At 39.8% G+C, this 15,746-nt stretch overlaps 1 protein-coding gene across 1 annotated transcript in view; it reads right to left on the reverse strand.

Annotated features, from left to right (window-relative positions):
• The window catches only part of b4galnt4a (beta-1,4-N-acetyl-galactosaminyl transferase 4a), a 146,515-nt gene that overhangs the window by 51,114 nt on the left and 79,655 nt on the right, over positions 1-15,746 (reverse strand). The window contains exons 4-6 of the mRNA XM_030732400.1: positions 12,316-12,411; positions 11,369-11,459; positions 8,983-9,083 (exon numbers count right to left, since the gene is read on the reverse strand). Of these exons, the coding sequence (XP_030588260.1) occupies positions 8,983-9,083; positions 11,369-11,459; positions 12,316-12,411 (288 nt within the window). The remainder of the gene's footprint in view (positions 1-8,982; positions 9,084-11,368; positions 11,460-12,315; positions 12,412-15,746) is intronic.

Genomic DNA, 15,746 nt, shown 5'->3' on the forward strand with positions numbered 1-15,746 from the left:
ACTAATCAGTTTGTTTGCACACACTGCAGACATTTTGGCATGCTGTGAAACGTCACAACAGGAAAGCATAGTTGTAATTAATAACATTAATTATGGCTGCATTCCATTTAGGACTTTCAGTTCAGTGGCCATCATCATTGTCATTAGTTTATAGTGTGAAGTGAAAGTCTATTTATGCCTTTTATGTCTGTATTTATGGCTAATACCAGAAAATTTAGACTAAATTTGATCATTCTTCAACACTGAACTGCACTGATGATGATGAAGTTCAAGCCTCATTTTTTGCATGTAGTCAATGGTCAAGTTAAAATGAAAATAAAAGCAACTGTAATTCCACCAATAAAAACAAAACCTTACTATATTTAAAGTGGACTAATCTTATTTTCAAGGTGGCCTCCTTGCTCACCTCTGGAGCACTTCCAGCAATGCTGCTGTATTTAGGCTCCTCTCTGGAAGCCACGTTCTGACCACTTGTGCATTGGCGATGTCACCTAGATCTCTTCCACAGTTCAAGGTGGTGACTTTTAGAATTCATATTAGAGAACAAAACAAAGCCACGGAAAACCAAATCTGGCAAGCAGTTTAACGAAGACTGTGTAGGTGTGGCCAAAAAATAAATAAATAAAAGCACCACAGTTGAGGTTGTTCACCTTCATAAACCTCAAAGTTTTACAATCTGACCCAGGGGGATAAAAAAAAAAAAAAGATAAGCATGTTTGTGGTCAAATGCTTCTAACCTGATACACCATCTTCAGGTTTAGTTATTGCATACCCTTCATGCAGTGTCTAAACCCAGAATCTGAGGGATAGCAGACTCAGCTGTCAATAGGAGTTAAGTTTGAGGTTCATAATGAAATTGCAGAGCATGTACATGTAGTCACATAATTTCCAGGGCGCAGTCTAAATGTAGCAGTAGCACTAGACGCAATAGATAAAACTATCCCATTCTGAAGCTTAACTTTAATATCAGCCAAACTGATTTGCTCAGAAACAAATGAGACTAGAAAGAGAGAGGATATTTCTCCCATATCGGCTCTTCATGGACTCCTTGCTAAATCCAGAATTGAATTTAAAAATCCTTCTCCTCACAAACAAGGTCTTGAATAATCAGGCCACATCTTATCTTAAAGACCCTATAAAACCATATCACCTCAATAGAGCACTTTGCTCTCAAACTGCTGGCTTCCTTGTGGTTCCTAGGATACTTAAGAGTAGAATGGGAGGCAGAGTCTTCAGCTTTTAGGCCCCCTCTTCTCTGGAACCAGCTCCCAATTTTGATTCAGGAGACAGTCATCTTCTCTAAGTTTTAAGATTAAGCTTAAAACTTTTCCTTTTCCTTCCTGTTCTCGATGGAGACGGTCACATCTTTCTCTCTCTCCTGCCCTCCCCTTTTAACCTGCTTTGCTCCTTTGCTGTAAGTGCCTCTCTTACACATTGATTGAATAAGAAACAACATGGATCTGGCAAACTAGGCCCTAAACACCATTGATCGTATTTTCTCCACTATGAGATCGGGGAAAGAGGAGCCCACATGCCCTAGCGGAACTGACCCAGTCGGATACATCTTTGATTCGTGGGGCATGTGGAGACCTGTGTGTCTTGCTGCACTATCGGTTGAGGACGTGGAAGACGTATACATATTTGGCTTTTTGGTAACAGGATCTCTTCTGTCTGGGCTTGGAGGATGCCTGAATTACCGGGAAATTACAAAAATCTGGGTAGCAGTTTGGCGTCTGCCGAGTCTGCAGAACTAGATGGATGGGCTGTGCAGAGGCGTTCAGACTCAATTTGGCTCCCTAGCCGGCCTTGAGGCTGGTAATCATATCTCTCCAAGTTAATGTGTACCAGACGCTCTTCCCCCCAGCCCTCTTTGGGATTTGTGTGAGCTGGATCTGGCGTACCAGGCCTGCTGACGTCCATCACTATCAGCGAACTGTTTTGCCTGGGAGCCGGGATCTGGCTCCATAATGCCCCGACCCTCTCGTCTCCGTTGCCCCCCCTCCTACACCTGTCTTCCCTGTTTGTTTTGTTGTTTGTATTTCTTGGATGGATGTTCTGCAATGTAATTTCATTGTATGTCTTGACGTATAATGACAATAAATTCTTCTTGATTGATTCTTATCTTTTTGATCAAGCTTATAGTTATAGCTGGATCAGGTGACCCTTAACCATCCCTTAGTTATGCTGCAATAGACCTAAGCTGCTGGGGGTGATTCCATAATGTGCTGAGTATTACTTTTCATTCATGTTTTTTATAGGGGTGGGACTTTAACGCGTTAATTTCGATTAATTAATTACGGGGAAATTAACGCGTTAAAAATTTTAACGCATTTTAATCGCACTTTGCACCGTGGAACATTTCTCAGTGCACGAGTTCCCGGCATACAGATTATATCGACGCACAATGTCCAAATTAGGGGCCGCATCCTGCGAAGGACCCGGCCCACGTCTTTCGCAGCCCACGAACACCACAAAGGCCGGAAGTGAGCGGCTAGCCTTCATATCAGCTGCCGTCACCTCTGCGTAGCTCATGTCGCCTAGCAACCGTGAGTGCGAAGCACAGCTGTGTAAAGCAGCTGTTAAACGGAGAACGAACTTTTTCTCCTTTTTGTGGTTTAATTTTAAGTCTTTAATTCAAAATAAGCTGTTAAAACAAGCATAACACATTTCAACATCAAGGAATACAGCTGAGCTAATGATTAATTTCCAACTATAACAAGTGAGACATTAATGTTGAATAAAACTATCCAGTTATGATGCTTAACTTTAATTTCAGGTGTTTGCTTATCACAGGAGCACTTCCACCCTTCATTGGTCTGTGTAGTAGACTGGTGGGAAAATAATCAAAATTTTAAAGTTTAAGCTTATGTATATTGATTTATTCATCAACTAAACTTAAATTAATATTTCTCATGCCAAATATTGAAATGCGATTAAAATGCGATTAATTTCGATTAATTAATTACAAAGCTTGTAATGAATTCGATTAATTTTTTTAATCGAGTCCCACCCCTAGTTTTTTACTCTGTTTATATACCATTCTGCATTTAATCATTAGTTATTATTAATCTCTGGCTCTCTTCCACAGCATGTTTTTTTGTCCTATCTCACTCCCCTCAGCCCCAACTGGTCACGGCAGATGACTGCCCCTCCCTGAGCCTGGTTCCTGCAGGAGATTTCTTCCTGTTAAATGAGAGTTTTTTTCTTCCCACTGTCGCCAAGTGAAGGGTTTGAATCTAGTAATCCATCAAAATTACTTTTTCTGGTCCAGTTATTTTCTAAGTGGGTGGTTATACTGGTGTTAGTAGTTTGAATGGGCTGTACGCATACATGAATGTAACTATAGCATGAATAAAAACAGACAGACATGTTGTGTACTGTGATAGATTGCCTGTTTCAAGCAAGTTTAAAATTTGAAACCTAGGTGTATCCACTTTCTTCCCTGTCAATGCCTTTTCTATATGGATAAGTGGGTGAATGTGAGATTGGAAATTTCATAAAAAGAACTCAAAGAATGAAATTCATCACATGCTTGTTGTTGCCTTTAATCCAAAATGCTACTCAGTGTTTTTGGTCAGTTGCTGCTACCTGTTAAAATGATTGGGTATTAGAAACCCAGTAACCTATTGTTATGGTAGGCATATGGTAGGCATTTGATGGCATTGTTTAATTTAGGTGTCCCAGTAAGCTATGTCACTGTGAGCCAGCATGCAGAAACTGCACCAGCTAAGTAGATTTCAACCATCCTTTATTTTCAATGTTTATATATGTGTTTGTGATTTTATATCAAAGTGGATGATCTCATTCTATCCATCCTTTCAATCAATATGGCCAATTTTCAATTTTAAATCTTATCTCCTTATCTGCCATTCTACAAATCTAGTTTCTTGGTTTTTAGTAGAGTGAGGCTAAGTTGTGAAATGGTACATCCTCCTACAATAGTGACAAAGTCTTGTCTGTCAGGGAATAAGAAGCTACTGGTGCTGTTGAGTCTCCCATATTGATCGCAGCTCCCTGACCCAGTTTCCTGTGTGCCTGTATATTTTTGTCTCTGCTTTTTGAACCAGACAGATTAGGTGTCATAACATCTACCTTTCATCTCAAAAAAGTGAAACTGTTCAGAAATGGCTCGAGGAACAACACAAAAATCCTTCACTCAGCCTCCAAATTCAAATCTAAGTCTGACCGAGCAACCTGCAGATGAACAGAAACCAGATGGATCTGTGGTGGCTCCACATTGCACCCAATGGAATCCAAAGGACAAGTCAGACAGATACAATATTAGGTAGGTGTTTTTAATGTTGTGACTGATCACGTCACGTACGGCAGGTGTCAGTGCAAACAGGCATGAACTACACTAAGGCATGAGTGCACACACAAATGTGCACACGTGCTGTTTCCTACTCATAAGGGTCTTTTAATATCAGACAAGCCTGGGCTGGTTCTGTGGGAAGCTCTGCGGGAGCTGTCTGGACATTCTGATTGAAGGAAAATCTCATTACAGATTAGCTGTGGGCAAAAATATGATTAATACCAAGGCGGGACAATGGATAATCCTCATTCACATTAAGTTCATTCGTATGCGCACAGATAATGTCCCAGCAGGAACATGGAAAGTGCTCTAATAAGAATAGTGTACCCCACCAATCACTTCAACAAATTGAGAAGAGCGAGCTGGTACATGTAAGGGATCAAATAGCAGAACCAAGCATGACTCAAGGTCAATTTTGTCCTCTTACTTAAGTTTAGAAGTGCTAGAGCAGCTCAAAGAATATGAATATTGTTAAAAAGTTGTTTTTTGTAATATATTCTATGTTCATTCTCATAAAGTGAAATTTTTATATTTTTATTTTTTAACTTTGATGATGTTGGCTGATAGAATTTAGTATGTAGGATTTTAAATTATTAGAATATTTCATTTTGAGTTTGAGTAAACTACTCATCAGTGTAATGTAAATATATCTCTTGGTCTGGTTCAGAAAACTGCTGACTTGACAGTTGTCCAGATGACAAACATTGCAATCCTCCAAAAAGGAGTGTAAGTCACATAAGGTCGCTGCTAAAAAGACTGGCTGTTCGCACTTCGCAGAGTGCTGTATGGAAGCATGTTAATAGTAAGTTGATTGGAAGGGGAAAGTGTAGTAGAAAAAGGTGCACAAGCAACAGGAATGACAGCTGCCTTAAGAGGATTGTTCAGAGAAGTCAATTTGAGAACTTGGGAAAGCTTCACAAGTAGTGGCCTGAGGCTGGTGTCAGTGAATCAAGATCCACCATGGACAGACATCTTCAGGAATGCAATGTAATTGTTGCAATCCTAGTATCAAGCTACTCCTGAACCAGAGATGTCAGAAGGTTTCTTAACTGGGCTATGGAGACAAAGAACTGGACTGTTGCTCGGTGATCCAAAGTCCTCTTTTTACTGTATATGAAAGTAAATTTTTCATTTCATTTGGAAATCAAGCTCCTAGAGTCTGGAGGAAGAGTGAAGAAGCACAGAATCCAAGGTGTTTATGGTCCAATGTGAAGTTTCTGCAGTCTGTGACGTTTTGGGGAGCTGTGCCATCTGCTGGTGTTGGTGGTTGCTCCACTGTGTTTTATCAAGTCCAAAGTCAATGTAGCCATCTACCAGAAGATTTTAGAGCACTTCATTCCATCTGCTGACAAGCTTTATGGAGATGCCAATTTTGTTTTCCAGCAGGACTTAGCATGTGCCCACAGTGCCAAGTCACACCAAATGGTTTACTGACTGTGTTAATACTGTGCTTGATTGACCAGCCAACTCACTTGACCTAAAGCCACAGATAATCTATGGTTTATTGTCAAGAGGTAGATGAGAAACACCTGATCCAAAAATACAGATGAGCTGAAGGTCACCATCAAAGCAACCTGGGCTTAAGCAACACCTCAGCAGTGCCGCAGGCTGATCACTTCCATGCCGCACTGTTTTGATACAGTCATTTGTGGGTAAACCCAGCCCACACTCTTTTCCAAAGCTCATAGTTTCTGTACTGTAAATCCTTTTTGATTGAATATTCTAAAAATATTTAAATGTGTAATGAATATAAAATGTACAAAACCCTGCCTTTCTGAATTAAATTATGGGGGGGGGGGGGGGGGGGGGGGGGGGGGGGGGGGTTGCGTCCAGATTCACGCAGTCTTCTCTGAACAGTTGATGTTGAGATGTGTGTGCTACTTGAACTCTGTGAGGCATTTAGGTGGGCTCTTATCTGGGGTGCTGTTAACTTGTGGTTTCTGAGGCGGGTAACTTTGATGAATATATCCTGTCCAACAAAGGTCTTCCTTTCCTCGGGTGGTCCTGATGAGAGCCAGTTTCATGGCTCTCATGGACTCTCATTTTTCTTTACTTAGTTGCGTAGTTCTTGCCATAATATGAATTAGAACATTACTCAAATAGGGCTATTCACTGTATACCAACTCTACCTCTTCATAACACAACCGATGGGCTCAAACACATTAAGAGGGCAAGAAATTCAAGAAATTAACTCTTGACAAGTCACAGCTGTTAACTGTTCCAGGTGACTACCTCATAAAGCTGACTGAGAAAATGTGCAAAGCTGTCATCTAAGCAAGAGGTGCCTACTTTGAAGAATCTAAAGTATAAAACATATTCTGGTTTGTTTAACATATTTTTGTTTACTAAATAATTCCATGTATATTTCTATATAGTTTGGATGACTTTATTATTAATCTACAATGCAGACAGTATTTAAATTATGAAAGAACCACTGAATTAGAAGGCATGTTCAAACTTTTGACTGGCACTGTATATGTGTGAGAATAGCAGAAATACACATCTCTAGATTAAATCATTATCCCCTTTGGAGCAATATTTGGAAAACAAGAAAATGCTTACAGAGGTCACCATGGAAACAGTACAGGAAACACTTCAGCTCCCTATTTTTCAAGACATCGCCGTTAAATGCCTCCTGGCAGCACATTCAAATTACATTTTTAAAGATATATTTCCCAGTCATTGGAGCTTCCACTAGCCTCAAACAACAGCACACAGTTGTTGAATCCCTCATACACTTTGTCTGTCAATCCATGTGTTTTTCAGTCTCTGGACAAGATACAGAACCCCCCAAAAAACTGCCCTGGTGTGTCCATTGGTGTTCATGGGAGATGAGAAAAGTCCTGGATGACCAGAATAAAAACATGCTAGTGGGTGAATGTAGCTTGCAGTGTAATGTACTTTGAGTGGCCAATCAGATTAGAAAAACACTATATAAAACGCAATTCCTTTACTCTTTACCAAGCCCAGATCTTTTTTCTTACTTTTGTAAAGAGACAGCATTGTAATTGTGACACTTTTGTGTTTTATAACTGCAACAGACAGTTGGCTGTAGAATAATGTGTGCCTTTAATCTATATTTAATCTGTAGAAAATTAAAAAAAGATAAAACCGAGTTATCTCATTTTATTAACTGGTTTGAAATAATTTAAAAACCATAAATAAATTGTGTATTAGAGCACTTGAAAGTCTTACAGATAGGCTTAGTAGCAAGCATATTAAAGCAGTGCATGTCTGCTCAGGGTGTAAAATATATATGTTGTATGAGTATATCAAACACTAACTCTTAAAAGTCCAGGAAAATGCCCCCCCCCCCCAAAAAAAAAGAAAAAAAAAAGAAAAACTTGCAGTGAGAGATAATCTTTGTGCTCTAAATAAACTCTTTTTCCACCCTAAGCTCATGCAGATGGTTTGAACGGAGCAACGATTTAGATTTTTATCTGTGAAACACAAAGTGTCTCTGGAGACAGGGAAGGCAGTGAGACCTGTCTGTCAGCCAGTGGCAGGATGAATGATCCTCGGCCATAACGCTGCTCCTCTGCCATTACCTAGATGATATTTCTCCACTGCTAAATGTCACATCAATATTCTCTGCCAGCCAATTAATCGCAGCTCCCATGGAACCTGGTGACATCTCACATCCTGTTAGAATACAGATGGCATCATCGCTGGACCTTTGCTCTTAACATATATTTGCTGAGAGCACTCATATGGTGCAGTTCAAACATTGTGCAACCTCATGCATCCTTCCCGTCTTAAATCTTTCAGAGGGTTTCACAGAGAAAACTTTATTAGCAGAGGCAGTAGCAGCAGCACAGCTTGACTTTTATTCAATTGTTGGCAGAGGGTACTTCAAGGATAGATGGAAAAGGAAAACGATTTTTCACAGGATGTTCTACAGGAGGATTTAAGTCCACTGTATTCTGAGCTGTGTGTTGGGGTGGTGAGTGATAGCCTTGCTGTTATGATGGTGACACGAGGTGAGTGGGTGATTACTAAAGACGAACAAGGTCAACTCGCTCATTGTCCCTGCTGCTGCTGTATCATTGAACTCTGGCACAATAAAAGGCTTATGTTGTGGTGTGGTCAGAACCTGATGCTCTTACTCACATCTCAGCACTGATTTCAAATTGCATCATTTTTAGGCTAATAGCTTCTGGCTCTTTAAAGTCTTATCAATAACTACGATTCTACAAGAATCATAGTTAATTGTAGTTATTATTCTTGTCCAATCTGTCATAATGTGCATAGTTGTCTATAAAATCCACCAGAAGCCATTTAAATCTATGAGTCACCCTTTGCCTGAATATCATATCAGATAATAAAGTCACTATATGGTTTAACAATTTAGGTTTGGCTGCCCTGCACAAACTGTACTATGGATGAATTTCGCAAGCGGTAAATATTATACTAAGTGTTTTGCTATTTAGGTCATGACATTAAGAGGTTGAATTTAGGGCCAAGAAGATTCAGGTTCTTTCTGCAGTAAAAAACTTGTTGCTAAGCAATGTCAGTTAAAAACAGTATATTACTGGGAAATGGATTGCACTAAATGGATTTGCTAAGAGTCCTAAACTATAAAGAATATAGAGACCCTGTTGAGTTTGGGTGGAGTGACCCTCTCTGTGGTTCAGATAATATTCAAAGGCGCAGCACATTTTGTTGCTTACCTGTCCCACATAGACCAGCAGTCTGGCATTAAGAGGACTCTCATCAGGGCTCAGCCAGAACTCAGAGTTATCATCAGATGATACTGAGAACTGGAAGTCACCTAGAAGGGAGAAAACATGATCAAAGCGTGTGTTAGTGGAAGCAGATATGTATGACCCAAGAGAGTATAATCAGACAGGGCAGGACTTCATAAAAAATGTGTAAAAAATGCACCAAAAATGTGATGCCCTGCCTGGGGCAGTAGTCAGAGATGACATGCTTGGTTTTAGTGATATGAAGATTTACCTCAACTGAATTTCTAATCCATATGTAACAACTGTATGAATGGAGATAAACACTTGAGCACAGATCTAAACCAGCGTGAGCATGGGAAGCAGTAAGTGGAGAGAGTTTACCAACATTATCCTTCAGTTTACAAGTGATCTCAGGATTGTAACAAATTATATTTATTTGTTGCCCAAGATCTTTCCTCATAAATGATTAATCGGTGATCACTGATAGATCTAGGGATCTTAGTTTTCAAATTCAAATACTACAAATGTCATCCTAAGAGCAGAATAAAATCTAAATGTTGTCCACACGGTCTGGTAATCAATCACTTGTACTCATGAACTGGGAAGCAAATCAATCTATTATCTAATAAAATATACATTAAAGCTTGATGCATTGGGACATACCTGTGAATAAGCATTTCTAATAATGTGGCTGCGCTGATTAAACACGCCTTTCAGACTTTATATGGGATACTGGAGCATTCAGGTGTGTGTTAACACAATGCCAAAGAGGAAGGACATCCGCAGTGATTTTAGAGAAGCAATTGTTGCTGCCCATCAGTCTGGGAGGAGTTATAAAGTCATTTCCAAGCAATTTAAAGTCCATCATTCTGTAGTGAAAAGGATTATTCACAAGTGAAAAACATTCAAGACAGTCGCCAGTCTTCCCAGATTGGCAACACAATGGTGGAAAAAGAAAAGAATCAAGGTGTTGCAATGACCCGGTCGAAGTCCAGACCTCAACCTGACTGAAATGCATGACAGGATCTTCAGAGAGCTGTGAATAATTGAATGCCTGGAAACCACAAAAAAATCTGAAGTAACACTGTAAAGACGAGTAGGCCAAAATTTCTCCACAACAATGTGAGAGCCTAATAAACAATTACTTCAAGTTACTGGTGTTAAAGGTGGTTCTACAAACTATTCAGTTATACACTGCTTTTGCATTTTGGCTTTGTTTTTGTTAAATTAATACATGGCATATTATTCCATACATTGTTGTTCATCTGAGACTGTATTCAAATAATTTTGGAATCTGGTGACTGGACTTTTTTTTGTTTCTCCATCATGTCCTGATATGTAAAACCTTAGAATTGAAAGAAGGTATACTTTCGTTTTCACATGAATGTACAATCTGCACTTCAATTGCAGCACTTTATTATCCATTTGGGAAATCATGTCTGCTGTGTAAAATGATGAACCATCATGAACACAGAATGAAATAAAACAGAGCTAATGTCTTGACTCTTTTCTCCTCTTAAGCACAGGCTCTTTTACGACTGCTGCCTTCTTAAAGATAATTGCAGAATGTCACACATTAATATTTCTATCTTCAGCAGATTAAAACAGATGCTCAGCTCTTTATTTAGTTATTGTCATGGTGAATCATGATATTGACGCTCGACTGATTCCGACCTTTTTTCACTCACCACAAACGCGCTAACCTCAGAGTCGACTGAACTACATTATCTGATCAGCTGAGTAGAGAAAGCAATTTCCCATCTTGGGGTTAGTCAGGCCCCAGATCAGTATGGCGAGACATTCAGATATGTTGTGTGTGGTGGTATTGTTCACTGTATTAAAACAAATGTAACTACACTATTGCAATATTTAGGAATTATCAAACTGAATGTTAAATTGCCACATTATTCATATTTTAAATTTAGCTGCAAAAATAATTGAGAAATGATGAAGGTGAAGGTCACTTGTTGGGACTCACACTCTTGTACTGAGAAAATAATATGACCTTTAAACTAACAGCAACAGAGAGTGATACCCCAAGTGAAAGCTACATGAGGGGTTGAAATGAATGGTAATCTAATTAATAACTTCATATTCTGCAATTTGTATAAGGGCACTTGGGCATTAGAGCTTTTCAGTTCCCATAGCAACTGGGCCTGAGGGTAAGGCCATGAGGGGACTGCAGAGAGATTTAGCTGTGAGATTTCTGGCATTCAGCCCTAATAAAAATGTGAATATCCACTACATTAGTGGCTCAGAAGGGCTTGGATTAAGAGGGCTGAGGAAATTGTCTACTCTTTTAAAGAAATCTCGGTCCCAGGCTCTAAGCTGCTTCAGATTGGTGACTTACAAATAAAAAGAGCCTAGTTACCATCTCTGTACGGGTGAAGGTAGCCAAATATTCTCAGACCATAGTTCTTCCACTTTGGAGCCACTGCCAGTTTCTTCACTGTTGTCCTGGCCTGCGGTAAGAAAGAGGAAAAAAATTGTTGCAACCTTAATACGAGCAGCCTAAACACTTGACCTCCTGTTCAGGAGTACATACAATGAAGTCTAAAGCAAATCTCTGACCTGCTTGTCCAAGTCTGCAACTTAATATGAAGATGATGAAGCCTAATACATGAGATACTGTAATAAAAGAGCACTGCTGCTCTGTTATTTAAACTGTTTGTGATCATAGAGAGCACTGGAAAAGGCTGCCATGTAGTGTCAAGTCCCATCGCATAATATTGCATATATGCATATAGCCATTCACTGGCATTTTTTTAATCCTTTTGAGACACTTGAAATTGCTGTAAATTCAGCCAGTAATACAGTTTTCAACAAACTCAAGGAGCTAAAATTAACAGATCAGCAGTTAACTACATAGCTGATATGATCAGATTATTGTTTCTGGGCCTTTGCAGACCCTTAATATGCTTTAAGAAGGAAGTAAAATGCAACGATTTCAGCCACAAATGACAAGCACTTCACTGCTAGCAGCTACTGATTTTGTGACAATGATGATTCGCTGTTTCACAGGTTGATTTGCACATGCACTGAACACCTCAGCTAGCAGCAGCTGATAAAATCTGCTTGTGGCAGTTGTCAATTTGAGTCAGCAAATCAATAGGCACAAATGAAAAGCCTGCTGTCTGAGGCTAAAAGCTATTTTCCAAATTAAAAAAACAAAAAAACTGGTAAATATGCTGGTAAATATGCCACAGCCACTGTGAGCTGCATATGTGGCTTGTATGAGTAGGGAGATTGACAGGCATACACAGTTAATTTGACGTGCCTTTACTGTTAATGCATGAAATTAATCACTGTTGTACTTACATGAGGATAGAGAGGGAAGTGCAGGTTCTTTCTCAGCTGGGCTATAGAGGAACCACACCAATCCTCAAACACGTGAAGGTTAGCCTGGCCCTTATGCTGTCAACACAAAATCACACGACACAGGTCAATGCACAAACTAACAGCGGCATCATACGTACTGTTAAACAGGAGATACGCTTCAGCAGTTCAGCGCTGCCATCCTGCCTAGAATGCGTTGGAGTATATGCAGTTTCCTCCATGTTGCAAGAAAAATGAAATCTCTTTGAAACATGTGACTGCAGCGTGAGGTTAGAAATGTTCTGAATAACAGAAGAACTCAACAGGAGTATCGGGGGAGTGTGAACTGTGAATGTCTGGAGCAGTTTGTCAAAGCTCATCCCCTGCCCATAGTATGACATTTGTCTGAATTACACAGGGAAATCACAGGACACAGCAAGGACAGATGGTGAAACCAGTCTGCTTTGGGGCACAGTCTCCTCTCTCGTGCCTCACACATTCACACAGGCACACAAAAGTCTGCTCATATTGGAGCGGGGACGACTCTCCATAGACTTGTGTGTCAAACTTACACTGCTATGGAAATTATGTGTTTTGGGTCATGCAATGTTAGGGAAAAAAGGGGAAAGAAAAACTCTACAGAGTGAGACAATGACGACTGTAATTCTTAACATCTTTACTACACACTTGGACGCACAATTGCACATTAGCACATAACCTCAACTGAGCTTAACGTCAAGCTTTAGGAGACATCGCAGGGAAAAAAAAATGTTCACACTTGATGATCAACGAACTGTACCAATATACTGTACCACATACTGTACACACATATGGTATCCTTTTAATGTGTGACAGCAGTCTCAGCAGGTTGCCACTGTAATGCTGCCACAGATATTTAGAACATCACAGAGTACTTGAGCAGTAAGCTGACTCTCACCAAATGACTATGAAAAACGGCACAGCAAGGCTCCCCCGGTTGGATCAAAGCAAAAGATGGCTTTAATATTTTGGCCCAATTTCATTCGTTAAGAGGTAGCCTTTTTTGTGTGTAGCTGCGTAGTCAACAAGTGTGAGCTGTCAAATCAATAAATCAGAGGAGTGGCAGTGACCTCATGAAAATAAAACACAATCGCCTCATTAGAGAGATTAGAGAAATGAGACATGGAAGGTTTTGAGTGCAAATACCTCTCTGACTGCTACTCTAAAGGAGAAAGATGTTGATGGAGGGTGTTGTGCTCCTTCGCTATAGCGCAGGCATTTGAACAGATGGCATGACCTGTGTGGGCCTCATTTCTCTCCAGACTGTGCGGTCAAACTAAATGTCCCGCACACTGACAGCAACATGGCAATTACAGTTCATGAATTAATCATGGGATAACTTTGTTTTGAAAACATGTCATTCCAAAACAGTGGGACTCCTGATTTAAGCTCACATTTTTTAAAAACGTTCTTTTCAAAATTAAAACAGAAAAGAGACATTTGAGAGGCTGACAGATTTAAATCACAAAAGGGAACAAACTCAGGAAGATGAATGAGACTGCCTGATGTTTTTTTTTTTTTATATTTTATTTTAAAAAGGGAGTGACAGAGGGAGATGGGGAGGCACAGTGAGGTTAGAAGGATTTAGCAGACGGGGACTAGTCCCTGTGTAAATATGCCTTATATAAAGCTTTTAATAGATTTCCTGTGGGTTTTAAAAGCAAACCTTTTTCAGCCTGACCTGTTCCTCCCCTCTTTCCTTGTCAAATAGCAATAAGCGGACAGCTTTAAAAGTCTCTAATTATTCACACAAACATATCCCTGTGTGGCCCTGGAGAGGCCGTGGGCTGCAAAGTAAAGGCTTTTTGCTGGGGGGCACTTGTGTATAATTGACTCTATTTTGTAGGTGACAAAAATGGGAGAGCTCTGTCTGTGCTCTGGCCTTAACGTGACGCTAGATACGGAGTCAGGGGAAAGGGAAGTCGTTTTTGTCTCCAACCTCTCTAACTTAAACTCAATGATTTTTCTCTGAGTGTTGCTTCTACTTTCTCTCTCTCCCTCTCAAACCTTCAGTCCCACTATCCCTAATGTTGTTTCTTCTTCCCCCTGACCTCTCTATTTCTGCCTCTCCATCCCTCTATCTCTGTCTTTGTTCTGCCAAATGCTGTCAGTGTCTCAACTCTCATTCTTTAGTTTCCCTGAGCTCAGCTGTTGGCTGTCACTCCACCACACTGTCTCACTCCATCTTTTTTTTGCCTCCCGTCTCATTCCTTGTTTTGTAGAGAGAGATAAAATGATGCTTACATTATTTGCTGGTATAATGACAATGACACTGCATGCCTGTTTTTTTTTTTTTGGATTTACTTGCTGGGTATTATATAGAAATGTGGCCCAAGTTATTACAGATTGTGTCATTTCAGATGACAGCTAATTTTATTTTATAGCTATCATTCATATTCAATAACCGGCTAAAGTAGAGACAGAATGACTACTGCTGTCTTTCTTCCTGTGTTGTTTTCTTCCCAGTTATGTTGTTATTGTTTAATCCAAAATCACACTACTAGCAATCAAGTGAACTGACGGCACATCCAGAAAGCATAGTTTCCCCTACTCGAACTAACTAAATACTAGATTATCTCCGTCCATCACAATCATTATTCTGAATCTGTATTTGAACATAAGGCACCACTCCTGTGCTGAAAGTGGCTGTGTGCTGGGTTAATTGTAGGGACTGTTATAGTAAAATCAGTGAACAAGTGTGTGAAGTTTGATGGGTCTATGGTGTGAATTTGAACATCACAGATGAGATCGTCCTCAAATTATAGCATTTGCAAGATTTTCAGAAAACTTGACCTTTGACCTTTAGCTTGAGGTCAAGGTCACCGACATTTGAACTCTATGCTGTGAATTTGAACATTCTAGGTCACGTCATTCTCGAGCTATGGCCAAAGTTAAAGTTTTTGTGGAACAGATGCCGCCAACCACAGCGCCACCTTGCATTTGTATGCTGCCTTCAACCCTGTCAAGATGCAGTTGACATCCATCACACTCCAGATTTGACCTCACTTTATTTTCTCCTCAGTAAGTTCCACACACAAACATCTACTTTAATTGCCCATAATGAATACACTGAATACAAATCATTCACATATAGAATTATGGCATAGAGCTACTTCAGCTTCCTTACAAAACATATCTGCTGATGATAAAGAGTGTTTTGCAAAAACACTTCTCTTAGAGAACTGCGTTAAGTCTGAAAGTGTTACAAAGTAATCAGAGAGTTAAGATATTTAATCACTCCACACTGATGATTGTCTAGAAACTGTGGACAATTAAAAGGAGACAATTTTGTTCTGTTATTACTCTCCTTAAGTGGGCGCCTGGCTAAGATGGTTCCAAAAGCACAATGTAGAATGCTCAATGAGGCAAAGAAGAATCCCAGAGCAACAGCTAAA

Source organism: Archocentrus centrarchus, chromosome 6 (genome assembly GCF_007364275.1).
Source record: "Archocentrus centrarchus isolate MPI-CPG fArcCen1 chromosome 6, fArcCen1, whole genome shotgun sequence".
Classification (NCBI taxonomy): domain Eukaryota; kingdom Metazoa; phylum Chordata; class Actinopteri; order Cichliformes; family Cichlidae; genus Archocentrus; species Archocentrus centrarchus.